Genomic DNA, 26,906 nt, shown 5'->3' on the forward strand with positions numbered 1-26,906 from the left:
GGCAGACTAAAAACGCCATGGCAGCGGTGGCAGAGCTGGAAGAGACGGGTCTCTCTTAGAACGGGATAGTGGTGGCTGAGCTGGAAGAGACGGGTCTCTCTTAGAACGGGATAGTGGTGGCAGAGCTGGAAGAGACGGGTCTCTTAGAACGGGATAGTGGTGGCAGAGCTGGAAGAGACGGGTCTCTCTTAGAACGGGATAGTGGTGGCTGAGCTGGAAGAGACGGGTCTCTTAGAACGGGATAGTGGTGGCAGAGCTGGAAGAGACGGGTCTCTTAGAACGGGATAGTGGTGGCTGAGCTGGAAGAGATGGGTTTCTCTTAGAACGGGATAGTGGTGGCTGAGCTGGAAGAGACAGGTCTCTCTTAGAACGGGGTAGTGTTGGCTGAGCTGGAAGAGACGGGTCTCTCATAACAGGACACAAGCTGTGGCCAAAGACAGGCTCCAGTGCCTTATGTCCGACCCGGGACTAAGAGGATTAAGGAAGTACCTAATTCATACAACAAGCTGGAGAACGATGAAGAGGGAGTGGGTCCTCCTGGCCTGCCACAGGCCTGGTTCTACAATTGACACCAAACAGCAAATTTAAATAAAATGTATTTTTACTGTTATGTGACAGAAAATGAACAGTTACACATACATGGTCAGACATTAAACATAAAAGCATCTCTGTCTCTTCATCTAAAGAGTGCAAGGCCAGTAAAAATACAGATATATCGTTAATGGCATATCATTTCTAGAACAAAATATTTAAATAAAATCCTATAAACATAGCATTTTAATATTTATTATTAAGCTTGAATACACACATTCATAAACTCATCAACATGTATAGTTGACTACTGATAAATGCAACTGCTTGGTATTGTGGTGAAAGTGTGCACAAAAATATGTAGGGTCAAGTGCCTTATTCACGGGCACATCAACAGATGTTTCACCTTGACAGCTCAGGTATTTGACCCAGCAACCTTTCAGTTACTGGTCCCAACTCTCTAACTGATAGACTACCTGCTGCCCCAAAGAGCATATAGTGCAAGATCTGAAGTGTAATTGTTTTTTCAGGCCCAATCAATTGGTCATCTTTTTAACCAATACTACGTGCACTTATCAGGAGTCTACTGTACTCTGCAACACTCGCTCACATATATAAGTGCACACGGAAAGACAATAGCGTCGAGTATGAAAGCACTGCTTGGGCATGCAGATTGGCACAGATGTAGTGTTTGTTCCAAATGGCATCCTATTCCCTACATAGTGCACTACTCTATGGGCCCTGGTCAGAAGTGTGCACTATATAGGAAATAGTGTGCTATTTGGGACTTAGAAATAGAAAAACACTTGGCTAAAAAGGATAGAGACAGACAGACAGCAGCTCCAGCACTCTGGGGGTTTTCTCTCGTCACAAATTCACTGCTTCAGCCACATTCCTCTCCTCAGGAATACCATTTACCTAGAATGGAGAATAAAATACATGAATCAATATATTGCATAATATAATGTATTGGTATATAAGAGAAATATAGACTGTTTACAGGTTCTGAGAGGGAATATTGTAACTGCATGGGAATATGGTCACTATATTGTAACTGGAAAGATGAGGGCACTCAACCTACTTGAGTCGAGGTGCAACCCAAAAATGTGATCATTGAATGAAGGCCAGAACGTCCAAATCATAATAGTTGTTTAAGTAAAATAATATGATTTGAATGCTGAGCGAGCGTAGCACCTTCTCCTTTTCAACTGTTATATTAAGTGCAAAATAAAATATTCTCTCCTATAGTTGAGAGATTCCTTTAAACAAAACCAGACCAGTATACTTGCCTCCAGTCTCCGAAATGTCGACATACAATAATTCTCTCTATCTCCTTTGTTAGCAGTAAAAAGAACAACAGAGCAGTGATTTACACAAGAGTAGTGATTTAGACAGAGTAGTGATTAAGACAGAGCAGTGGTTTAGACAGAGTAGCTAGTTAGACAGAGCTGTTAGACAGAGCATTGATTTAGACAGAGCAGTTAGACAGAGCAGTTAGACAGAGCAGTGGTTTAGACAGAGCAGTTAGACAGAGCAGTGATTTAGACAGAGTAGCTAGTTAGACAGAGCAGTTAGACAGAGTAGTGATTTAGACAGAGCAGTGGTTTAGACAGTGTAGCTAGTTAGACAGAGCAGTTGTTTAGACAGAAGTGGTTTAGAAAGAGCAGTTATTTAGACAGCAGTGGTTTAGACAGAGTTGTTAGTTAGACAGAGCGATGATTTAGACAGAGCAGTTAGACAGAGCAGTTAGAGGGCCCTCTTGTAGTTCATTGACATGCACACAAGCGGGAGCCATATTCTAGTTAGACACAGTAACTACAGAACAGTAGGTGGGTGGAAGAATGTACAGTGCCTTGCGAAAGTATTCGGCCCCCTCGAACTTTGCGACCTTTTGACACATTTCAGGCTTCAAACATAAAGATATAAAACTGTATTTTTTTGTGAAGAATCAACAACAAGTGGGACACAATCATGAAGTGGAACGACATTTATTGGATATTTCAAACTTTTTTAACAAATCAAAAACTGAAAAATTGGGCGTGCAAAATTATTCAGTCCCCTTAAGTTAATACTTTGTAGCGCCACCTTTTGCTGCGATTACAGCTGTAAGTCGCTTGGGGTATGTCTCTATCAGTTTTGCACATCGAGAGACTGACATTTTTTCCCATTCCTCCTTGCAAAACAGCTCGAGCTCAGTGAGGTTGGATGGAGAGCATTTGTGAACAGCAGTTATCAGTTCTTTCCACAGATTCTCGATTGGATTCAGGTCTGGACTTTGACTTGGCCATTCTAACACCTGGATATGTTTATTTTTGAACCATTCCATTGTAGATTTTGCTTTATGTTTTGGATCATTGGAAGACAAATCTCCATCAGGTTTTCTTCCAGAATGGTCCTGTATTTGGCTCCATCCATCTTCCCATCAATTTTAACCATCTTCCCTGTCCCTGCTGAAGAAAAGCAGGCCCAAACCATGATGATGCCACCACCATGTTTGACAGTGGAGATGGTGTGTTCAGGGTGATGAGCTGTGTTGCTTTTACGCCAAACATAACGTTTCGCATTGTTGCCAAAAAGTTCAATTTTGTTTTCATCTGACCAGAGCACCTTCTTCCACATGTTTGGTGTGTCTCCCAGGTGGCTTGTGGCAAACTTTAAATGACACTTTTTATGGATATCTTTAAGAAATGGCTTTCTTCTTGCCACTCTTCCATAAAGGCCAGATTTGTGCAATATACGACTGATTGTTGTCCTATGGACAGAGTCTCCCACCTCAGCTGTAGATCTCTGCAGTTCATCCAGAGTGATCATGGGCCTCTTGGCTGCATCTCTGATCAGTCTTCTCCTTGTATGAGCTGAAAGTTTAGAGGGACGGCCAGGTCTTGGTATATTTGCAGTGGTCTGATACTCCTTCCATTTCAATATTATCGCTTGCACAGTGCTCCTTGGGATGTTTAAAGCTTGGGAAATCTTTATGTATCCAAATCCGGCTTTAAACTTCTTCACAACAGTATCTCGGACCTGCCTGGTGTGTTCCTTGTTCTTCATGATGCTCTCTGCGCTTTTATCGGACCTCTGAGACTATCACAGTGCAGGTGCATTTATACGGAGACTTGATTACACACAGGTGGATTGTATTTATTATCATTAGTCATTTAGGTCAACATTGGATCATTCAGAGATCCTCACTGAACTTCTGGAGAGAGTTTGCTGCACTGAAAGTAAAGGGGCTGAATAATTTTGCACGCCCAATTTTTCAGTTTTTGATTTGTTAAAAAAGTTTTAAATATCCAATAAATGTCGTTCCACTTCATGATTGTATCCCACTTGTTGTTGATTCTTCACAAAAAATACAGTTTTATATCTTTATGTTTGAAGCCTGAAATGTGGCAAAAGGTCGCAAAGTTCAAGGGGGCCGAATACTTTCGCAAGGTACTGTATTTGATTGAGGTGAATAAAAAGGAAAAATCAGGAAAGAAAACTATTGCAGTCAACATTAACTATGTTATCAGAAGTGAGCCTCCATGTTATTTAATCTAAAATGTGATAGGTTAGATGATTGAGGATGACCATGATTAATCTATGTCCAAGGTAGTTATGTTACTTAGTGAGGGCTTTACTGTATACATTTTCATTGGTCCATGAGATAATAGACCAATCGTACTAAAGCAGAACTCAATACTAACCTGATGGCTGTTGCTGTGGTATCTGAATCTGGTTCTGCAGGTTTCTGAAATTAGAGGTCAACAGATTATAAGGACATTTGCGCCAAGTCTAGGACCAAAAGGCTCCTTAACAGCTTCTACCCCCAAGCCATAAGACTGCTGAACAACTAGTCAAATGGCCACTGGACTATTTACATTGACGCCCCCCTCAATTGTTTTTACTTTAGGTTATTTGGTAAATATTTTCTTAACTCTTCTTGAACTGCACTGTTGGTTAAGTGCTTGTATGTAAGTAAGCATTTCACGGTAAGGTCTACAGTCGTGGCCAAAAGTTTCGAGAATGACACATTAATTTTCACAAAGTTTGCTGTTTCAGTGCCTAGATATTTTTGTCAGATGTTACTATGGAATACTGAAGTATAATTACAAGCATTTCTTAAGTGGCAAAGGCTTTTATTGACAATTACATGAAGTTGATGCAAATAGTCAATATTTGCAGTGTTGACCCTTCTTCTTCAAGACCTCTGCAATCCGCCCTGGCATGCTGTCAATTAACTTCTGGGCCACATCCTGACTGATGGCAGCCCATTCTTGCATAATCAATGCTTGGAGTTTGTCAGAATTTGTGGGGTTTTGTTTGTCCACCCGCCTCTTGAGGATTGACCACAAGTTCTCAATGGGATTCAGGTCTGGGGAGTTTTCTGGCCATGGATCCAAAATATTGATGTTTTGTTCCCCAAGCCACTTAGTTATCACTTTTGCTTTATGGCAAGGTGCTCCATCATGCTGGAAAAGGCATTGTTCGTCACCAAACTGTTCCTGGATGGTTGGGAGAAGTTGCTCTCTGAGAATGTGTTGGTACCATTATTTATTCATGGCTGTGTTCTTAGGCAAAATTGTGAGTGAGCCCACTCCCTTGGCTGAGAAGCAACCCCACACATGAGTGGTCTCAGGATGCTTTACTGTTGGCATGACACAGTCCTCTGATGGTAGCACTCACCTTGTCTTCTCTGGACAAACGTTTTTCCGGATGCCCAAACAATCGGAAAGGGGATTCATCAGAGAAAATTACTTTACCCCAGTCCTCAGCAGTCCAAACCCTGTACCTTTTTGCAGAATATCAGTCTGTCCCTGATGTTTTTCCTGGAGAGAAGTGGCTTCTTTGCTGCTCTTCTTGACACCAGGCCATCCTCCAAAAGTCTTCGCCTCACACCTGCTGCTGCCATTCCTGAGCAAGCTCTGTACTGGTGGTGCCCCGATCCCGCAGCTGAATCAATTTTAGGAGACGGTCCTGGTGCTTGCTGGACTTTGTTGGGCGCCCAGAAGCCTTCTTCACAACATTTGAACCGCTCTCCTTGAAGTTCTTGATGATCCGATAAATGGTTGATTTAGGTGCAATCTTACTGGCAGCAATATCCTTGCCTGTGAAGCCCTTTTTGTGCAAAGCAATGATGATGGCACGTGTTTCCTTGCAGGTAACCATGGTTGACAGAGGAAGAACAATGATTCCAAGCACCACCCTCCTTTTGAAGCTTCCAGTCTGTTATTCGAACTCAATCAGCATGACAGAGTGATCTCCAGCCTTGTCCTCGTCAACACTCACACCTGTGTTAACGAGAGAATCACTGACATGTTGTCAGCTGGTCCTTTTGTGGCAGGACTGAAATGCAGTGGAAATGTTTTTGGGGGATTCAGTTCATTTGCATGGTAAAGAGGGACTTTGCAATTAATTGCAATTCTTCTGATCACTCTTCATAACATTCTGGAGTATATGCAAATTGCCATCATACAAACTGAGGCAGCAGACTTTGTGAACATTCATATTTGTGTCATTCTCACAACTTTGGCCACAACTGTACACCTGTTGTATTCAGCGCATGTGACAAATAAAGTTTGATTTGATTTGTATAGCTTGTATAGAATGTGCGTTCTATAATTATCATAGGAAAGCATTTTTACTTGAAACTATTAACAGGACCCATTTGCTCTGGTTTTCCTGAGCCATGCCATACTAGAAATCATATGACAGATTTAGCGTTTAGAGTTTAAACCAGTTTTACTCGGAGCGCTTCGACAAAAGTCTCACTATGCTGGTTGTAAACATGGTATAGCTCAATACATACTGTATTAAACATTGTGAATGCATGTGTGTGTGTGCGCACGTGTATTGTTTGTGTGTGTGTGTGTGTGTGTGTGTGTGTGTGTGTGTGTGAGAGAGAGAGAGAGAGGTGCAGAGGAAATATAGTGTGTGTATCTGTCCTTGTATGTGAGTATTTCTACATGTTTCCCTGCATGTGTGTGTTTGGACACCCCAGCCACTCAGTGTGTTTGGACAACCCAGCCACTCGGTGTGTTTGGACAACCCAGCCACTCGGTGTGTTTGGACGGACACCCCAGCCACTCGGTGTGTTTGGACACCCCAGCCACTCAGTGTGTTTGGACAACCCAGCCACTCGGTGTGTTTGGACGGACACCCCAGCCACTCGGTGTGTTTGGACACCCCAGCCACTCAGTGTGTTTGGACACCCCAGCCACTCAGTGTGTTTGGACACCCCAGCCACTCAGTGTGTTTGGACACCCCAGCCACTCGGTGTGTTTGGACACCCCAGCCACTCGGTGTGTCTGGACACCCCAGCCACTCGGTGTGTTTGGACACCCCAGCCACTGGGTGTGTTTGGACGGACACCCCAGCCACTCGTTGTGTTTAGACACCCCAGACACTGGGTGTGTTTGGACGGACACCCCAGCCACTCGGTGTGTTTGGACACCCCAGCCACTCTGTGTGTTTGGACACCCCAGCCACTCTGTGTGTTTGGACACCCCAGACACTGGGTGTGTTTGGACGGACACCCCAGCCACTCTGTGTGTTTGGACACCCCAGCTACTCTGTGTGTTTGGACACCCCAGCCACTCGGTGTGTTTGGACACCCCAGCCACTCAGCCAGGACTCACGTCTGTGTCTGCATCAGGGGCATGCTTGTTGTCTCGTAGTTGTCTGGGTGTAGGGGGGGCACCACCTCTCCACTTTGGCTGAAGACAGGCAGGGTGGAGAGGGGCCAGGAGATCTCCCTGTTCTTAGACATGCTCCGCAGCTCCTTGGTCGACTTCTGGATGGAGCTGTGATGCACTAACTGGATACTGAGGAGAGAAGAGAAGGACAGAAAATAAATCAATCATATTTAAGTAATACAGAAATAGATCTTAAGTCTTAAAGTGGTACTTTAGCAGTCAGATGTAGTCATGGATACCATTTGTATGTCTTTGTGTCCAGTATGAAGGAAGTCAGAGGTAGTTTGTTAATGCAATGACTGGAAGTCTATGGGTATCTGATAGCATTCAGTAGGCACCCATATACTTCCAGTCTTTGTGCTAACACTAATTAGCATTGGCTTGCAAAACTACCTCTAACTATGAGACACAGAGACATACAAATGGTATCCATGAGTTCATCTGACCCTGGGGAAGTAGATATCCGGACTCATTGTATCCCTAACCTTGTTGTATCCTTAACATCGCAGTCAACACGCACACTCTAGTGTAATGTACACACATGCATTAAGGTATATATTATATAGGAAATATTTTGTAGACCAACAGCATAAAGAGTGTTTCTCTTTGACAGGAGGGAACTGTTTTGTTGTTACTATTGGTTATTTGGCTGCTGAGTCTAATGGAGTTTGTTTGAGAGTGTCTCCACTCCCTCTCATGCTGTCATACTCACTCTCTTTTCTCCCCCCTCTCTCTGTTTCTCTCTCCCCTCTCCCGATCTCTGTCTCTCTCCCTTCCCCCTTCTCTCTCCACCCTCACTATCTCTCTCCTCTTCTCTCTCCCCCTTTCCCCCTGTCTCTGTGTCTCTCCCGCTCTCTGTCTCTGCCTCCCTCACCTCCTCTCTGTCTCTGTAAACAACACTGGTCTGATATTTCTCTGCTTCAGGTACAGAACTATATAAGTTCTCCTTAACCACAGATGTAGGATAAGATTACTGTATCTCCCAATCCTCCCCCATTAGAGGTGGTGAGTCAATATCTGGCCCTGGATCAGTTAAGGTCTACTTCCATTCTAACACCTCCCTGCAGCTTTGAGCAGCTCATTGGATGACGGGATGTAAAACACACAGATGACAGTATGAATGGACATGAGGATGTCACCATGGCGATTGGAAAGCAAAAGGTGAAAGGGCAAATTATTTGAAGGGGAGATCCAAACTAAGAGGAACCAAAACTCAAAAGAAAAAAAACACAGGAGAGAATTAACACTTACTCTGGTGTTTGCATGTTTCTTTTATCCCTAGAAACAAAACAAAATGAATGAATTAAATACTAATATTAATAGTTAAAAGACATTCACACAGACGCGAATGGAGAGCACGTGATGTTGGATGGATGAATGGTGCGGGCGAAGGAACAAACAGTACTTCATGGACACACTGAGTGGTGGGTGGAGGGAAACAGTCTCTCTCAGCCTGTAAATGAGGGTTGGAGGAGCAATATAATGGTTGATTGACCATCAATGTCATAATGATTATGCTAATAACCATCAAGATGAATATGAGAAATCAAAGCTGAGACAGAACAGTGTAACGTATGGAGAACATACATCGACCATAAGACTGGATGGTCATTGACAAGCTGTGCTTCCAGAATATTAAACCTCTTGACGTCCATCTATAGTGACTAAGTAGCACAACTAAACATCCCTTAACTGACTGGGCCTGTGACACTGCACTCAGAGTAATCAGTCTATCCCTCAGAATCTGAGAACCCCTACGTGACAACTAGAAAGAACAGTGTCTGTGTGTGTCTGTTTCTGTCAGAAGAGAAAGCAGCACACTTACACCCCTTCCCGCCGGCAGCACATGGAGTAACCCAGGACGCTGAAGAGGACCATGGCCACGGCCGAGGGCACCGCCAACGTGATGAGGAAGTCGGCAAAGAAGTCCCTGCTCTTCAGAGACTCTGGCGGGGGGTTGTACCCCCCGATGTCAGGCAGGACCCCCGTCCCTGGGTCCGGACGATTACTGTGGATCATGATCATTTTAGTGATGTCCACCTGGAGAAGACAAGAGGTTCAATCAGCACTTCATTTACTATAGATATTAGGGTGGTAAATTCTGGTAATTTCCCCAAAATTGAGACGTTTTCCAGAAATCCCAGTTTGAGGATTCCCATTTCCTTCTTATTCCCTCCAGATTTCAGCCAAATACATGTTCAAATATACCTAAATGTAATTGTTCTTATGGCGAATGTGGAATGGCTTCTCCAAATACATGATGCTACTGTCAATGTAAAAAAGCACCTAGCTTGTGAACAACAATCAACAACACCTCAGAATCTCTGATCTATAAAAATGTGTGTGTGTGTTTTACATTGTTTGTCTGTTTGGCATAGTTTTGTGTGGGTTTGTGTGTGTGTGCATATGACACTACAAAAACACACTAACATTTTTGAAAGGCATGGTCAGAGAACAGGTCAAGAGGTCACACCATGGTTCCAGGGTCCTGTCCAGTCCTCACCAGATTGATCTTACACCAGTCGATGTCGAACTGGGCTCTGAACTTCTTGTCACAGCTGATGACAGGCTCCATCTCCTGGCTGCAGCGGAGCTGGTTCTGGGAGTTCTCCACCTCCCTCAGGCAGGAAGAGAACTGCACGTCAGCTCCCACCATCACATAGACACTGGAGAGGGAGGCAGTGACTTAGACACTGTCTTATAATACAGGTGGCTGGTGGCCCCTTAATTGAGGAGGACGGGTTCATTTTAATGGCTGGAACGGAATAAATTCAATGGTACCAAGCAAATCAAGAATGTGGTTTCCAGGTGTTTGAGAACATTCCATTGACTCCATTCCAGGTATTATTATAAGCCGTCCTATCCTCAGCAGCCTCCTGTGGTTTACAGGTATAATGACAGACAGACAGTTAGTGGTATATCTGATAATACAGGTAGAATGATAGACAGACAGACAGTTAGTGGTATATCTGATAATACAGGTAGAATGACAGACAGACAGACAGACAGTGGTATATCTGATAATACAGGTATAATGACAGACAGTGGTATATCTGATAATACAGGTATAATGACAGACAGTGGTATATCTGATAATACAGGTATAATGACAGACAGACGGTGGTATATCTGATAATACAGGTATAATTTTTTATTTTATTTTTTATTTAACCTTTATTTAACCAGGTAGGCAAGTTGAGAACAAGTTCTCATTTACAATTGCGACCTGGCCAAGATAAAGCAAAGCAGTTCGACAGATAAAACGACACAGAGTTACACATGGAGTAAAAACAAACATACAGTCAATAATGCAGTATAAACAAGTCTATATACAATGTGAGCAAATGAGGTGAGAAGGGAGGTAAAGGCAAAAAAAGGCCATGATGGCAAAGTAAATACAATATAGCAAGTAAAATACTGGAATGGTAGTTTTGCAATGGAAGAATGTGCAAAGTAGAAATAAAAAAATAATGGGGTGCAAAGGAGCAAAATAAATAAATAAATAAAAATTAAATACAGTTGGGAAAGAGGTAGTTGTTTGGGCTAAATTTTAGGTGGGCTATGTACAGGTGCAGTAATCTGTGAGCTGCTCTGACAGTTGGTGCTTAAAGCTAGTGAGGGAGATAAGTGTTTCCAGTTTCAGAGATTTTTGTAGTTCGTTCCAGTCATTGGCAGCAGAGAACTGGAAGGAGAGGCGGCCAAAGAAAGAATTGGTCTTGGGGGTGACTAGAGAGATATACCTGCTGGAGCGTGTGCTACAGGTGGGAGATGCTATGGTGACCAGCGAGCTGAGATAAGGGGGGACTTTACCTAGCAGGGTCTTGTAGATGACATGGAGCCAGTGGGTTTGGCGACGAGTATGAAGCGAGGGCCAGCCAACGAGAGCGTACAGGTCGCAATGGTGGGTAGTATATGGGGCTTTGGTGATAAAACGGATTGCACTGTGATAGACTGCATCCAATTTGTTGAGTAGGGTATTGGAGGCTATTTTGTAAATGACATCGCCAAAGTCGAGGATTGGTAGGATGGTCAGTTTTACAAGGGTATGTTTGGCAGCATGAGTGAAGGATGCTTTGTTGCGAAATAGGAAGCCAATTCTAGATTTAACTTTGGATTGGAGATGTTTGATATGGGTCTGGAAGGAGAGTTTACAGTCTAACCAGACACCTAAGTATTTGTAGTTGTCCACGTATTCTAAGTCAGAGCCGTCCAGAGTAGTGATGTTGGACAGGCGGGTAGGTGCAGGTAGCGATCGGTTGAAGAGCATGCATTTAGTTTTACTTGTATTTAAGAGCAATTGGAGGCCACGGAAGGAGAGTTGTATGGCATTGAAGCTTGCCTGGAGGGTTGTTAACACAGTGTCCAAAGAAGGGCCGGAAGTATACAGAATGGTGTCGTCTGCGTAGAGGTGGATCAGGGACTCACCAGCAGCAAGAGCGACCTCATTGATGTATACAGAGAAGAGAGTCGGTCCAAGAATTGAACCCTGTGGCACCCCCATAGAGACTGCCAGAGGTCCGGACAGCAGACCCTCCGACTTGACACACTGAACTCTATCAGAGAAGTAGTTGGTGAACCAGGCGAGGCAATCATTTGAGAAACCAAGGCTGTCGAGTCTGCCGATGAGGATATGGTGATTGACAGAGTCGAAAGCCTTGGCCAGATCAATGAATACGGCTGCACAGTAATGTTTCTTATCGATGGCGGTTAAGATATCGTTTAGGACCTTGAGCGTGGCTGAGGTGCACCCATGACCAGCTCTGAAACCAGATTGCATAGCAGAGAAGGTATGGTGAGATTCGAAATGGTCGGTAATCTGTTTGTTGACTTGGCTTTCGAAGACCTTAGAAAGGCACGGTAGGATAGATATAGGTCTGTAGCAGTTTGGGTCAAGAGTGTCCCCCCCTTTGAAGAGGGGGATGACCGCAGCTGCTTTCCAATCTTTGGGAATCTCAGACGACACGAAAGAGAGGTTGAACAGGCTAGTAATAGGGGTGGCAACAATTTCGGCAGATAATTTTAGAAAGAAAGGGTCCAGATTGTCTAGCCCGGCTGATTTGTAGGGGTCCAGATTTTGCAGCTCTTTCAGAACATCAGCTGAATGGATTTGGGAGAAGGAGAAATGGGGAAGGCTTGGGCGAGTTGCTGTTGGGGGTGCAGTGCTGTTGTCCGGGGTAGGAGTAGCCAGGTGGAAAGCATGGCCAGCCGTAGAAAAATGCTTATTGAAATTCTCAATTATGGTGGATTTATCAGTGGTGACAGTGTTTCCTATCTTCAGTGCAGTGGGCAGCTGGGAGGAGGTGTTCTTATTCTCCATGGACTTTACAGTGTCCCAGAACTTTTTTGAGTTAGTGTTGCAGGAAGCAAATTTCTGCTTGAAAAAGCTAGCCTTGGCTTTTCTAACTGCCTGTGTATAATGATTTCTAGCTTCCCTGAACAGCTGCATATCACGGGGGCTGTTCGATGCTAATGCAGAACGCCATAGGATGTTTTTGTGTTGGTTAAGGGCAGTCAGGTCTGGGGAGAACCAAGGGCTATATCTGTTCCTGGTTCTAAATTTCTTGAATGGGGCATGTTTATTTAAGATGGTTAGGAAGGCATTTAAAAAAAATATCCAGGCATCCTCTACTGACGGGATGAGATCAATATCCTTCCAGGATACCCCGGCCAGGTCGATTAGAAAGGCCTGCTCGCAGAAGTGTTTCAGGGAGCGTTTTACAGTGATGAGTGGAGGTCGTTTGACCGCTGACCCATTACGGATGCAGGCAATGAGGCAGTGATCGCTGAGATCTTGGTTGAAGACAGCAGAGGTGTATTTAGAGGGGAAGTTGGTTAGGATGATATCTATGAGGGTGCCCGTGTTTAAGGTTTTGGGGAGGTACCTGGTAGGTTCATTGATTATTTGTGTGAGATTGAGGGCATCAAGTTTGACAGACAGAGAGTGGTATATCTGATAATACAGGTATAATGACAGACAGAGAGTGGTATATCTGATAATACAGGTATAATGACAGACAGACAGTGGTATATCTGATAATACAGGTATAATGACAGACAGACAGACAGACAGTGGTATATCTGATAATACAGGTATAATGACAGACAGACAGTGGTATATCTGATAATACAGGTAAAATGACAGACAGACAGTGGTATATCTGATAATACAGGTATAATGACAGACAGACAGACAGTGGTATATCTGATAATACAGGTATAATGACAGACAGACAGACAGTGGTATATCTGATAATACAGGTATAATGACAGACAGACAGTGGTATATCTGATAATACAGGTATAATGACAGACAGACAGACAGTGGTATATCTGATAATACAGGTATAATGACAGACAGACAGACAGTGGTATATCTGATAATACAGGTATAATGACAGACAGTGGTATATCTGATAATACAGGTATAATGACAGACAGACAGTGGTATATCTGTTAACACAGGTATAATGACAGACAGACAGTTAGTGTTATATCTGATAATACAGGTATAATGACAGACAGACAGACAGTGGTATATCTGATAATACAGGTATAATGACAGACAGACAGTGGTCTATCTGATAATACAGGTATAATAACAGACAGACAGACAGTGGTCTATCTGATAATACAGGTATAATGACAGACAGACAGTTAGTGTTATATCTGATAATACAGGTATAATGACAGACAGACAGTGGTATATCTGATAATAAAGGTATAATGACAGACAGACAGACAGTGGTATATCTGATAATACAGGTAAAATGACAGACAGACAGTGGTCTATCTGATAATACAGGTAAAATGACAGACAGACAGACAGACAGTGGTATATCTGATAATACAGGTAAAATGACAGACAGACAGTGGTCTATCTGATAATAAAGGTATAATGACAGACAGACAGACAGTGGTATATCTGATAATACAGGTAAAATGACAGACAGACAGTGGTCTATCTGATAATACAGGTATAATGACAGACAGACAGTTAGTGTTATATCAGATAATACAGGTAAAATGACAGACAGGCAGTGGTCTATCTGATAATACAGGTATAATGACAGACAGACAGACAGACAGACAATGGTATATCTGATAATACAGGTATAATGACAGACAGACAGACAATGGTATATCTGATAATACAGGTATAATGACAGACAGACAGTGGTATATCTGATAATAGAGGTATAATGACAGACACACAGTGGTATATCTGATAATAGAGGTATAATGACAGACACACAGTGGTATATCTGATAATAAAGGTATAATGACAGACACACAGTGGTATATCTGATAATAAAGGTATAATGACAGACAGACAGTTAGTGTTTTATCTGATAATACAGGTATAATGACAGACACACAGTGGTATATCAGATAATACAGGTATAATGACAGACACACAGTGGTATATCTGATAATACAGGTAAAATGACAGACAGTTAGTGGTATATCTGATAATATTGTTATGACTAGGTGAATCTTAAGGCAAAGATGTAGATGTACAGTGCATGCACACTCACATGTGCACACACGTGCAGTCACACACACACACTGGGGAGGAAGGATTTGAACACCTTAATCTACACACAAACACGCAAGCGCATTAGAGGTAGATGAGAGGACAATTTAACAGCTAGGTTACACAGTCATATCTTGCTAACCACTCACATACACTTTCACAATCCCACTATGAACCACATAGTGTTTTGCCCCTCCTGTCTCAGTCAGCATGGAGAGCTTCCTGATATTGTACTGTCAGGGAACCTTAGTCTTCCTATGGGGCTCTCCTCTATCTTTATCTTCCCAAATGGGGGCCATGCATGTTACAATGTATGAACAACATGACAATTCATGTGGGGATTCATTCTCTCTGACTGTTACAAACAGCCTGCCAGTGTCTCTCTGAGGCTGTAATGTCTAATACACTCAGTGTGTTGATCTGGATCGCTCCCTCTGTCTCCCTCTTCCTCTCTCTCTCTGCCTCTCTTTGCCTCTCACTCTCCCTCTTTCACTCTCCCTCTCTGCCTCTCCCTCTCTCACTCTCCCTCTTTCACTCTCCCTCTCCCTCTCTGCCTCTCCCTCTCTCACTCTCCCTCTCTCCTCTCTCTCTCACACACACTCTCTGCATTCCAATTAAAGGAAACCTCAACAGGATGCGACAGTGAGACAGGCTGTAAAGTGAGAAGAAAGGACGGGAGGTCATGCATTGCATAAGCATATTTAAGTGCATGTTTGTGTTGCAACTGATGCACAAAATGTTATGAAGGTGCTTATTCAAAATACAAGACTTGACTGTAGACAAGATCATACAAGATCATGACTGTAGACAAGATCATACAAGATCATGACTGTAGACAAGCCATTCTAAAGCTGCTATAGTACTTTCTGAGGATGAATATTTAGGTAACAAACCATCCTGTTATGTCTTACATCTACCAGGCAATATTTAAATTCATCATCAACCTCTCTCTTGTTTCTGTAAGGGCTGAAGATAATGTACTTGAAGTCATCATCTGCTTTCAACTGAAGATACTTGAATGAATCATCCTCTATCAACTGAAGATACTTGAATGAATCATCCTCTACCAACTGAAGATACTTGAATGAATCATCCTCTATCAACTGAAGATACTTGAATGAATCATCCTCTATCAACTGAAGATACTTGAATGAATCATCCTCTACCAACTGAAGATACTTGAATGAATCATCCTCTATCAACTGAAGATACTTGAATGAATCATCCTCTATCAACTGAAGATGCTTGAATTCATCATCCTCTTTCAACTAAAGATACTTTAATTCATAAATTCATCAAACTATGTATCAAACTGCTCTGGTCCTGTAAGGGCTGCAGAGGGTGACCCTGTCCCTCACCACTCTGAGGTTGTTGATGGGCAGGGGAACGTGTCGGCCCCTGTCCAGGGCTGAGATGATGTTTATATGTAAATTTATCCTCATACTCGGTTAAACCATGTTTTGAACTGTGCTAAAGAGGGTCACTCTCACCCATAGAGAGATGTGTTTCTAATTCTATTTCTATGCCCTCACCCCTCTTTGAGGTTGTTTATGGGCAGGGGAACACGTCCGCCCCTGTCCAGGGCTGAGGTGATGTTGACGGCGTTGAGGCGTTCGGGCTGCCACACGTTCTTCACTGCCCCTAGGAAGTCTCCCAGAACCTCGCTTGCCAACATCTCCTCCACATTCATGTTCTTTATGTAGAACTCTGCCTGGTACGGCAGTGGGTACTCTGAGAGAGGGAGGGTGAGAGGGAGGGAGTAAGGGAGCGAGGGACGGAGGGAGACAGAGAGAGCGAGGGAGAGAGGGGAAGAGAGAGATTACAGATACAGAATCTGTTCATTTTCAAATGTGTGTTTATTAATTTACACAGATGTGAGTACCGCATTATAAGGTGTTAACTTGATTTAGAAATTGTCGGTTTGGTTGAGTGTGTTGTGTTGCCCTTTTAGGGGGATGTCATTGTGGATATGTGAATGATATTCAGCCACTCTTGAAAGGAGTGTTTACTAAAATGTAGATGTTAGACCCTGATATAGCTGTAGACTACACAAGTTAATTTAGCAGACAAGATTTGCCTAGAATTCCATGGCATTAATTTATAGTATGAAGAATACAATTGAACAGAGCTGAATAAAATAGAAAGAATATTTTCTCCAAATGATTTGAGGGAGTGTCACATGTGGCTATTCTGTGTTGAGTGGTTAACAAAGAAGCAGGTCCTCCTATATGCTTCATTTAGGGTTATTTATGCAACTTTAGTTGTGATACAAACGTTGGGCTGTATGTTTTGATTTTAACACATTCCAAGGCTGCATGATGTGACTCTAATGATGACTTGAAAACAGTTGCATGAAAGGCATGAGCTCTGCTTTGTTTCTTGTGCAGGCTGCACACACTTAAGGACTCACATTTCCCAGTGGCATCCCCTTTCTGTGGCCACAATGCCCCCTAAAATAATCCATGCCTTTTGAGGCCAGTAGCCGTTGTGCACTTTGGCTGAATATAATAATTATAATTCCCTTATCCCGGCTGCATGCCCCCGAAGCACTCACATGGCTCTCTCAGAAATCTGGGTCCTTCTCACAGGCTACAAGTGAAGACAGACATATCGGGGACGTGTGCGTCCTTATCGAATTCCGAGGTGCATATTGAAGATGTTGGAAGAACTGTCCACATTTACTTTTCGTCAGCCAACAAGATGAGTAAGCCTAACGAACAGCAAAAGCTTGAGCCTATGTCAATCTACTATCCCCCATAGTACAAAAGTTTACCTATTCTATTCTGTGCAATAAATAAATATTCCAAACATAGTCTGGGACAGTTGTGGGATGCGATAGATCCCAAATTAATACAACCACGAGCATAAAAAAACACCGGGTAAAATCAATTAGGTTGACGCAACAGGTCAGAACGTTTAGCTTAAAATTTTGCTAAACTATTAGGCTATTTCCTCACATTATAAGTGCAGCAATGCACACACGGCAGCAGGCTATAAGCACAAATGTGTCACGCCTTGGTCTTAGTGTTTTGTGTTTTCGTTATATATTTGGTCAGGCCGGGGTGTGACATGGGTTTATGTTATTGTATTTCGTATTGGGTTGTAGTATTTGGGATCGCGGCTGATTAGGGGTGTTGTATAGGCTTGGCTGCCTGAGGCGGTTCTCAATCAGCTGTCAGGTGATTCTCGTTGCCTCTGATTGGGAACCGTATTTAGGTAGCCTGAGTTTCGCTTTGTCTTTCGTGGGTGATTGTTCCTGTCTCTGTGTAGTGTTCACCAGATAGGCTGTATTAGGTTTCACGTTCCGTTTGTTGTTTTTGTATTTATTAGTTATTTTCATGTATCGCACTTTTCTTCATTAAAGACATGAGTAACCACCACGCTGCATTTCGGTCCGACTCTCTCTCAACAAACGAAGAACGCCGTTACAGAATCACCCACCACACACGGACCGAGCGGCGTGGTTACAGGCAGCGACCGCAGGAAAAGCGAAAGGAGGAATGGACATGGGAGGACGTTATGGACAGCAATTGCATGGAGTATACGACGTGGGAAGAAATCGACAGGTGGGCGGCCGACCCAGAGAGAGTGCAGGAGCCCGCATGGGATTCGCTTGAGCAGTGCGAAGAAGGCTATAGGCGAATGGAGTCGAAAAGGAAAACACGGCGGCGCAGAGCGAAACCCGAAAGTCACCCCAAAAAATGTATTGGGGGGGGGGGCTCAGGGAGAGAGTGGCTGAGTCGGGTGTCAGACCTGAGCCAACTCTCCCTGCTAATCGTGAAGAGCAGTTGCAGTGGGAGAGGCTGCATCACTTGGAGAATTGGACATGGGAGGAGGAACTGGACGGAAAAGGACCCTGGGCTCAGCCTGGAGAATATCGCCGTCCCAAGGAAGAACTAGAGGCGGCTAAAGCAGAGAGACGCTGGTATGAAGAGGCAGCACGGCGACGCGGATGGAAGCCTGAGAGTCGGCCCCAAAAATGTATTGGGGGGGGGGCTTACAGGGAGTATGGCTATGCCAGGTAGGAGACCTGCGCAAACTCCCTGTGCTTACCGGGGGGCTAAAGAGACCGGGCAGGCACCGTGTTATGCTAGTGAGCGCACGGTGTCTCCAGTGCGGGTGCATGGCCCGGTACGGTTCATACCAGCCCTTTGTATTGGCCGGGCTAGAGTGGGCATCGAGCCAGGTAAGCTTGGGCAGGCTCGGTGCTCAAGAGCTCCAGTGCGCCTTCACGGTCCGGTCTATCCAGAGCCACCTCCACACACCAGTCCTCCGGTAGCAGCTCCCCGCACCAGGCTTCCTGTGCGTGTCCTCGCTCCAGTATTACCAGTGCCCGCACCACGCATCAGGCCTACAGTGCGCCTCGCCTCTCCTGCTCTGTCGGAGTCTCCCGCCTGTTCAGCACAGCCAGAGCCTTCCTTCCCTCCTACGCTGTCGGAGTCTCCCGCCTGTTCAGCGCAGCCAGCGTTTTCCTCCTCTCCTGCGCTGTCGGAGTCTCCCGCCTGTTCAGCGCTATCAGAGCCTTTCTTCTCTACAGCGCTGCCGGAGCCTCCTGCCTGTTTGAAGCAGCCTGAGCTGCCAGTCTGCAGGGTGCTGTCAGCCTGCATGGAGCAGTTAGAGCTGTCAGTCTGCAAGGAGCTGTCAGTCTGCAGGGAGCTGCCAGTCTGCAAGGAGCTGCCACTCTGCAAGGAGCTGTCAGTCTGCAAGGAGCTGTCAGTCTGCAAGGAGCTGACAGTCTGCAAGGAGCTGCCAGTCTGCCAGGAGCTGTCAGTCTGCAAGGAGCTGTCAGCCTGCATGGAGCAGTCAGAGCTGTCAGTCTGCATGAAGCAGCCAGAGCTGCCAGTCTGCAAGGAGCTGCCAGTCTGCAAGGAGCTGCCAGTCTGCAAGGAGCTGTCAGTCTGCAAGGAGCTGTCAGCCTGCATGGAGCGGTCAGAGCTGTCAGTCTGCAAGGAGCTGCCAGTCTGCAAGGAGCTGTCAGCCTGCATGGAGCAGTCAGAGCTGTCAGTCTGCAAGGAGCTGCCAGTCTGCAGGGAGCTGTCAGTCTGCAAGGAGCTGTCAGCCTGCATGGAGCAGTCAGAGCTGTCAGTCTGCGAAGAGCTGCCAGTCTGCAAGGAGCTGTCAGCCTGCATGGAGCAGTCAGAGCTGTCAGTTTGCATAGAGCAACTAGATCCGCCAGTCAGCCATGATCTTCTAGATCTGCCAGTCAACCAGATTCTTCCAGATCAGCCTGTCAACCAGAATCTTCCAGATCTGCTAGTCAACCAGAATCTTCCAGATCTGCTAGTCAACTTGAATCTTCCAGATCCGCCAGCCAGCCAGGATCTACCGGAGCCTACTACCTACCTGAGCTTCATCTCAGTACTGGGCTTCCTCTCAGTACTGGGCTTCCTCTCAGTACTGGGCTTCCCCTCTGTTCCGGGCTGCCCCTCAGTTCCGGGCTGCCCCTCAGTTCCGGGCTGCCCCTCAGTTCCGGGCTGCCCCTCAGTTCCGGGCTGCCCCTCAGTCCCGAGCTGCCTCAGTCCCGAGCTGCCTCAGTCCCGAGCTGCCCCTCAGTCCCGAGCTGCCACTCAGTCCCGAGCTGCCCCTCAGTCCCGAGCTGCCCCTCAGTCCCGAGCTGCCCCTCAGTCCCGAGATGCCCCTCAGTCACGAGCTGCTCCTCAGTTCTGTGGGGTTCTGGATGAGGACTATTAGGCCATGGTCGGCGGCGAGGGTGGATTATCCCAGGACGCGAAGGGGAGGAACGAGGACATTAATGAAGTGGGGTCCACGTCCCGAGCCGGAGCCGCCACCAATGACAGACGCCCACCCGGACCCTCCCTTTGGTTTTGAGGTGCGTCCGGGAGTCCGCACCTTGGGGGGGGGGGGTTCTGTCACGCCTTGGTCTTAGTGTTTTGTGTTTTCGTTATATATTTGGTCAGGCCAGGGTGTGACATGGGTTTATGTTATTGTATTTCGTATTGGGTTGTAGTATTTGGGATCGCGGCTGATTAGGGGTGTTGTATAGGCTTGGCTGCCTGAGGCGGTTCTCAATCAGCTGTCAGGTTATTCTCGTTGCCTCTGATTGGGAACCGTATTTAGGTAGCCTGAGTTTCGCTTTGTCTTTCGTGGGTGATTGTTCCTGTCTCTGTGTAGTGTTCACCAGATAGGCTGTATTAGGTTTCACGTTCCGTTTGTTGTTTTTGTATTTATTTGTTATTTTCATGTATCGCACTTTTCTTCATTAAAGACATGAGTAACCACCACGCTGCATTTTGGTCCGACTCTCTCTCAACAAACGAAGAACGCCGTTACAAAATGTTCCAAAAGTGACCGCAAATCTGATTATGCATGTAATACTTTTATTAAAAAGGTGCATTTTTATGGTGAAAATGATCTTCACCAAACTAGAAACTCACGTGCTGCTTATGTATACCAGTTAGGCTCTACACTCGTTGTAAAGCGGATTAATGTGCTTAATTTTAAGATTTTTTGGGGTTGTGATACAAACCTTATCAAAACATATAGGCCTATTGGCTAGGCTACATGAGGTGTGCAACTATGGTAGCCTAGGCGGCAGGTAGCCTAGTGGTTAGAGCGTTGGACCAGTAACCGAAAGGTTTCTGTATTGAATCCCTGAGCTGACAAGGTAAAAATCTGTTCTGCTCCTGAGCAAGGCAGTTAACCCTCTGTCTGCCGAAGACGTGGATGTCGATTATGGCAGCCCCCATCACCTCCCTGATTCAGAGGGGTCGGGTTAAATGCGGAAGACACATTTCAGTTGAATGCATTCAGTTGTACAACTGACTAGGTATCCCCCTTTCCCTATGATGTGAAAAAGTTGTAAAAAAAAGGCATGCGATATTTCTTGCCTTACTGCACACAAGCTGGGCATCATTCACAAGTGATGAATTAATATTGTCACCCATCAGACTATTCTTGATATAATCTTGTCTTAACATATATTAAATAGTATATGTTTGAAATTTGTTTTGATTTAGAATGGACTGTTATCATGCACCAGTCTCTGAACAAGGACAGGGGAAAAAATACATGTTATCTATGCACTTAAATAGGGAATGGAGGACATTCATGCCAGCCAGGTAGGTTTATACTGCTGTTGTAAAGAGAAGCAACGTGCTTAATGTTAGGAAAGTTGAGAAATACATATAGTTGATCTAGCCTAAACAAAGCTGATGGGCTCCTCCTCTTTTTAATAGAGGCCATCGAAACTCTGTTTTTTGTCACGCAATTGCATAGCCTATAGAAATTTTGTACAACATGAATTCATGGCTCTAATGAAGTGTTTGATTAGATTTTTGATTATATTTCCATCGATGTCAGAGTGATTAGAGGGACAATAGAGTGCTGAGTACCAGGCAGTTAGCAAGTTTGGTAGGCTACTAATGACCATCAGCGGCATTAGAGCTTGGAGAAGCCTGATTACTGTGACTAAACGGTCACGTGGAATTTGACTGCCATCATGACTCGTGACCGCCGGTGTGGCAGTAATGCGGTCACCGTTAACAACCCTAATCAGGATTCATGGGGGTGTCATCATTGAAGGTGACCCTTTAGATTTCAATAAAGAACATCCTGCTTAATAATCTCCTCACTAAGCCTGTCCTTTGTCTCTCTCTCTCTTTCTTACCTTCTGTGGACATGATGTTTATGACCAAGTTGTGCCGGGCCGTTTCGAAAGTGCGTCTGTTATAGGCAATAATCTGGAACACATAAGGGGAAAAGTTTAAGCCCAGATCAGTGCAGCTTATGCCCCAGGCTGAGGCTCGCTGGCGAGGTCTGAGCCAGATGCAAACATATACCATAGTAGAAGGCTCAGAGGAAAGCGGGACTTGGGGTACTGCCATCCTATAGGAACATTCCTACAAGGAACATAAAGCCTTTGGGAATATGCTACAGTAGGTTAGGTACAGATAAGCCTGAAACACATAATGGTCGAAGCCTGCCTGTACCTTACAGACTAGACATGTCTAAAACCCTAGGAAAAAGCTATATCACAACCATATGACAGCTACTATGAGCAAAAAACACATTGTTCTACCTGCTGGACTATCTACTGTAAATAATAACTAACCACTACTATGATTATTACAGGTTGTGCCGACATACAGTACCAGTCAGAAGTTTGGACACACCTACTCATTCCAGGGTTTTTCTTTATTTTTACTATTTTCAGCATTGTAGAATAATAGTGAAGACATCAAAACTATGAAATAACACATATGGAATCATGTAGTAACCCAAAAAGTGTTAAACAAATCTAAATAAACGGACACTTTTCAGGACCCTGTCTTTCAAAGATAATTTGTAAAAATCCAAATAACTTTGTAAAGGGTTTAAACACTGTTCCCCATGCTTGTTCCCATACTTGTTCAATGAACCATAAACAATGAATGAACATGCACCTGTGGTCGTTAAGACACTAACAGCTTACAGACAGATGGCAGGCAATTAAGGCCACAGTTATGAAGACGTAGGACACTAAAGAGGCCTTTCTACTGACTCTGAAAAACACCAAAAGAAAGATGCCCAGGGTCCCTGCTCATCTGCGTGAACGTACCTTAGGCATGCTGTAAGGAGGCATGAGGACTGCAGATGTGGCCAGGGCAATAAATTGCAATGTCTGTACTGTGAGATGCCTAAGACAGCGCTACAGGGAGACAGGACGGACAGCTGATCGTTCTCGCAGTGGCAGACCACGTGTAACAACACCTGCACAGGATCGGTACATCTGAACATCACACCTGCGGGACAGGTACAGGATGGCGGCAACAACAACTGCCCGAGTTACCCCAGGAACGCACAATCCCTCCATCAGTGCTCAGACTGTCCGTAATAGGCTGAGAGAGGCTGGACTGAGGGCTTGTAGGCCTGTTGTAAGGCAGGTCCTCACAAGAAACCACCGGCAACAACGTCGCCTATGGGCACAAACCCACCGTCGCTGGACCAGACACAGGACTGGCAAAAAGTGCTCTTCACTGACGAGTCGCGGTTTTGTCTCACCAGGGGTGATGGTCGGATTCGCGTTTATCGTCAAAGGAATGAGCGTTACAGCGAGGCCTGTACTCTGGAGCGGGATCAATTTGGAGGTGAAGGGTCCGTCATGGTCTGGGGTGGTATCTCACAGCATCATTCGACTGAGCTTGTTGACATTGCAGGCAATCTTAACGCTGTGCGTTACAGGAAAGACATCCTCCTCCCTCATGTGGTACCCTTCCTGCAGGCTCATCCTGACATGACCCTCCAACATGACAATGCCACCGGCCATACTGCTCGCTCTGTGCATGACTTCCTACAAGACAGGAATGTCAGTGTTCTGCCATGGTTAACGAAGAGCCCGGATCTAAATCCAATTGAGCACATCAGGGGCCTGTTGGATCGGAGGGTGAGGGCTAGGGCCATTCCTCCCAGAAATGTCTGGGAATTTCCAGGTGCCTTGGTGGAAGAGTGGGATAACATCTCACAGCAATAACTGGCATATCTGCTGCAGTCCATGAGGAGGAGATGCACTGCAGTACTTAATGCAGCTGGTCGCCATACCAGATACTGACAGTAACTTTTGATTTTGAACCCCCCCTTTGTTCAAGGACACATTATTCAATTTCTGTTAGTCACATGTCTGTGGAACTTGTTCAGTTTATGTCTCAGTTGTTGAATCTTGTCATGTTCATACAAATATTGACACATGTTAAGTTTGCTGAAAATAAACACAGTTGACAGAGAGAGGACGTTTCTTTGTTTGCTAAGTTTATATTCTATATTTGATTCTCCAAAGTAGCCAACCTTTGCCTTGATGACAGCTTTGCGCACTCTTGGCATCATTACAACACTGTATATAGACATATTATTTGAAATGTCTTTATTCTTTTGGAATTTTTGACATTTTTGTAAGTGTAATGTTTACTGTACATTTTTAGTTGTTTATTTCACTTTTGTTTATTATCTATTTCACTCTCTTTGGCAATGTAAACATACAGTTGAAGTCGGAAGTGTACATACACCTTAGCCAAATACATTTAAACTCAGTTTTCACAATTCCTGACATTTAATCCTAGTAAAAATTCCCTGTATTAGGTTATAGTTAGGATCACCACTTTATTTTAAGAATGTGAAATGTCAGAATAATAGTAGAGAGAATGATTTATATGAGCTTTTATTTCTTTCATCACATTCCCAGTGGGTCAGAAGTTTACATACACTCAATTAGTATTTAGTAGCAATGCCTTTAAAATGTTTAACTTGGGTCAAAAATTTCAGGTAGCCTTCCACAAGCTTCCACAATAAGTTGGGTGAATTTTGGCCCATTCCTGACAGAGCTGGTGTAACTGAGTCAGGTTTGTAGGCCTCCCTGCTCGCACATGCTTTTTCAGTTCTGCCTACAAATGTTCTATAGGATTGAGGTCAGTTCTTTGTGATGGCCACTCCAAGACCTTGACTTTGTTGTCCTTAAGCCATTTTGCCACAACTTTGGAAGTATGCTTGGGGTCATTGTCCATTTGGAAGACCCATTTGTGACCAAGCTTTAACTTCCCGACTGATGTCTTGAGATGTTGCTTCAATATATCCTTATCATTTTCCCTCTTTATGATGCCATCTATTTTGTGAAGTGCACCAGTCCCTCTTGCATCAAAGTACCCCCACAACATGATGCTGCCACCCCCATGCTTCACGGTTGGGATGGTGTTCTTCAGTTTGCGAGCATCCCCCTTTTTCCTCCAAACATAACGATGGTCATTATGGCCAAACATTTCTATTTGTGATTCCTCAGACCAGAGGACATTTCTCCAAAAAGTACAATATTAGTCCCCATGTGCAGTTGCAAACCGTAGTCTAGCTTTTTTATGGCGGTTTTGGAGCAGTGGCTTCTTCCATGTTATTTATTTGTTTTACTGTGGTGATAGATACTTTTGTACCAGCATCTTCACAAGGTCATTTGCTGTTGTTCTGGGATTGATTTGCACTTTTCACACCAAAGTACTTTCATCTCTAGGAGACAGAGCACGTCTCCTTCCTGAGTGGTATGACGGCTGCGTGGTCCCATGGTGTTTATACTTGCGTCCTATTGTTTGTACAGATGAAGGCGTTTGAAAATTTCTCCCAAGGATGAAGCAGACTTGTGGAGGTCTACAATTTTGTTTCTGAGGTCTTGGCTGATTTCTTTTGGTTTTCCCATGATGTCAAGCAAAGAGGCATTGAGTTTTTTTTAAATGTACCTTTATTTAGCCAGGCAAGTCAGTTAAGAACAAATTCTTATTTTCAATGACGGCCTAGGAACAGTGGGTTAACTGCCCGTTCAGGGGCAGAACGACAGATTTGTACCTTGTCAGCTCCGGGGTTTGAACTTGCAACCTTCCGGTTACTAGTCCAACGCTCTAACCACCCCGCAGTTTGAAGGTTGGCCTTGAAATACATCCACAGGTACACCTCCAATTGACTCAAATGATGTCAATTAGCCTATCAGAAGCTTCTAAAGCCATGACACCATTTCTGGAATTTTCCAAGCTGTTTAAAGGCACAGTCAACTTAGTGTATGTAAACTTCTGACCCGCTGGAATTGAGATACAGTGAATTATTGTCACGCCTTGACCTTAGAAAGCCTGTTGATTTCTGTATTTGGTTAGGTCAAGGTGTGATTTGGGTGGGCATTCTAGTTTTCTATTTCTTTGTTGGCCGGGTAGGGTTCCCAATCAGAGGCAGCTGTCTATCGTTGTCTCTGATTGGGAATCATACTTAGGAAGCCTGTTTTCCACCCTAGTTTGTGGGAATTTGTTTTTGTATAGTTGCGGTTTAGCACTACAGAGCTTTACAGTCGTTTATATTTTGGTGTTCATTTAATGAAGTACGATGAACACTTTCCACGCTGCGCTTTGGTCTCACTCATTCAACGACGGACGTAACAATTATAAGTGAAATAATCTGTAAACAGTTATTGGAAAAACGGATTGTGTCATCCACAAAGTAACTGACTTGCCAAAACTATAGTTTGTTAACAAGAAACTTGTGGAGTGGTTTTAAAAAACGAGTTTTAATGACTTCAACTTAAGTCTATGTAAACTTCCGACTTCAACTGTATGTTTCCCATGCCAATACAGCCCCTTCAATTGAATTGGAATTGAGAGAGAGCTCTGCAGACAATATACTCCAGCTGCATTAGCAGTAAATGGAGCCAC

The 26,906-nt window shown here is 44.4% G+C and overlaps 1 protein-coding gene across 4 annotated transcripts in view; it reads right to left on the bottom strand.

Moving 5' to 3' along the window:
- Positions 1-583: 583 nt before the first annotated feature.
- The window catches only part of LOC109903384 (epsilon-sarcoglycan-like), a 37,545-nt gene continuing 11,222 nt past the window's right edge, over positions 584-26,906 (bottom strand). The window contains exons 4-12 of one of the 4 annotated variants that reach the window (XM_020500053.2): positions 22,367-22,439; positions 16,272-16,470; positions 9,709-9,871; positions 9,031-9,245; positions 8,457-8,483; positions 7,149-7,334; positions 4,218-4,261; positions 1,821-1,864; positions 584-1,449 (exon numbers count right to left, since the gene is read on the bottom strand). In XM_020500053.2, the coding sequence (XP_020355642.1) occupies positions 1,399-1,449; positions 1,821-1,864; positions 4,218-4,261; positions 7,149-7,334; positions 8,457-8,483; positions 9,031-9,245; positions 9,709-9,871; positions 16,272-16,470; positions 22,367-22,439 (1,002 nt within the window). In that variant the 3' untranslated portion in view covers positions 584-1,398. The remainder of the gene's footprint in view (positions 1,450-1,820; positions 1,865-4,217; positions 4,262-7,148; positions 7,335-8,456; positions 8,484-9,030; positions 9,246-9,708; positions 9,872-16,271; positions 16,471-22,366; positions 22,440-26,906) is intronic. The other 3 variants (XM_020500054.2, XM_020500055.2, XM_031788907.1) reach the window with 3 other exon arrangements.

This window comes from Oncorhynchus kisutch, linkage group LG14, assembly GCF_002021735.2.
Source record: "Oncorhynchus kisutch isolate 150728-3 linkage group LG14, Okis_V2, whole genome shotgun sequence".
In the NCBI taxonomy this organism is placed as follows: Eukaryota; Metazoa; Chordata; class Actinopteri; order Salmoniformes; family Salmonidae; genus Oncorhynchus; species Oncorhynchus kisutch.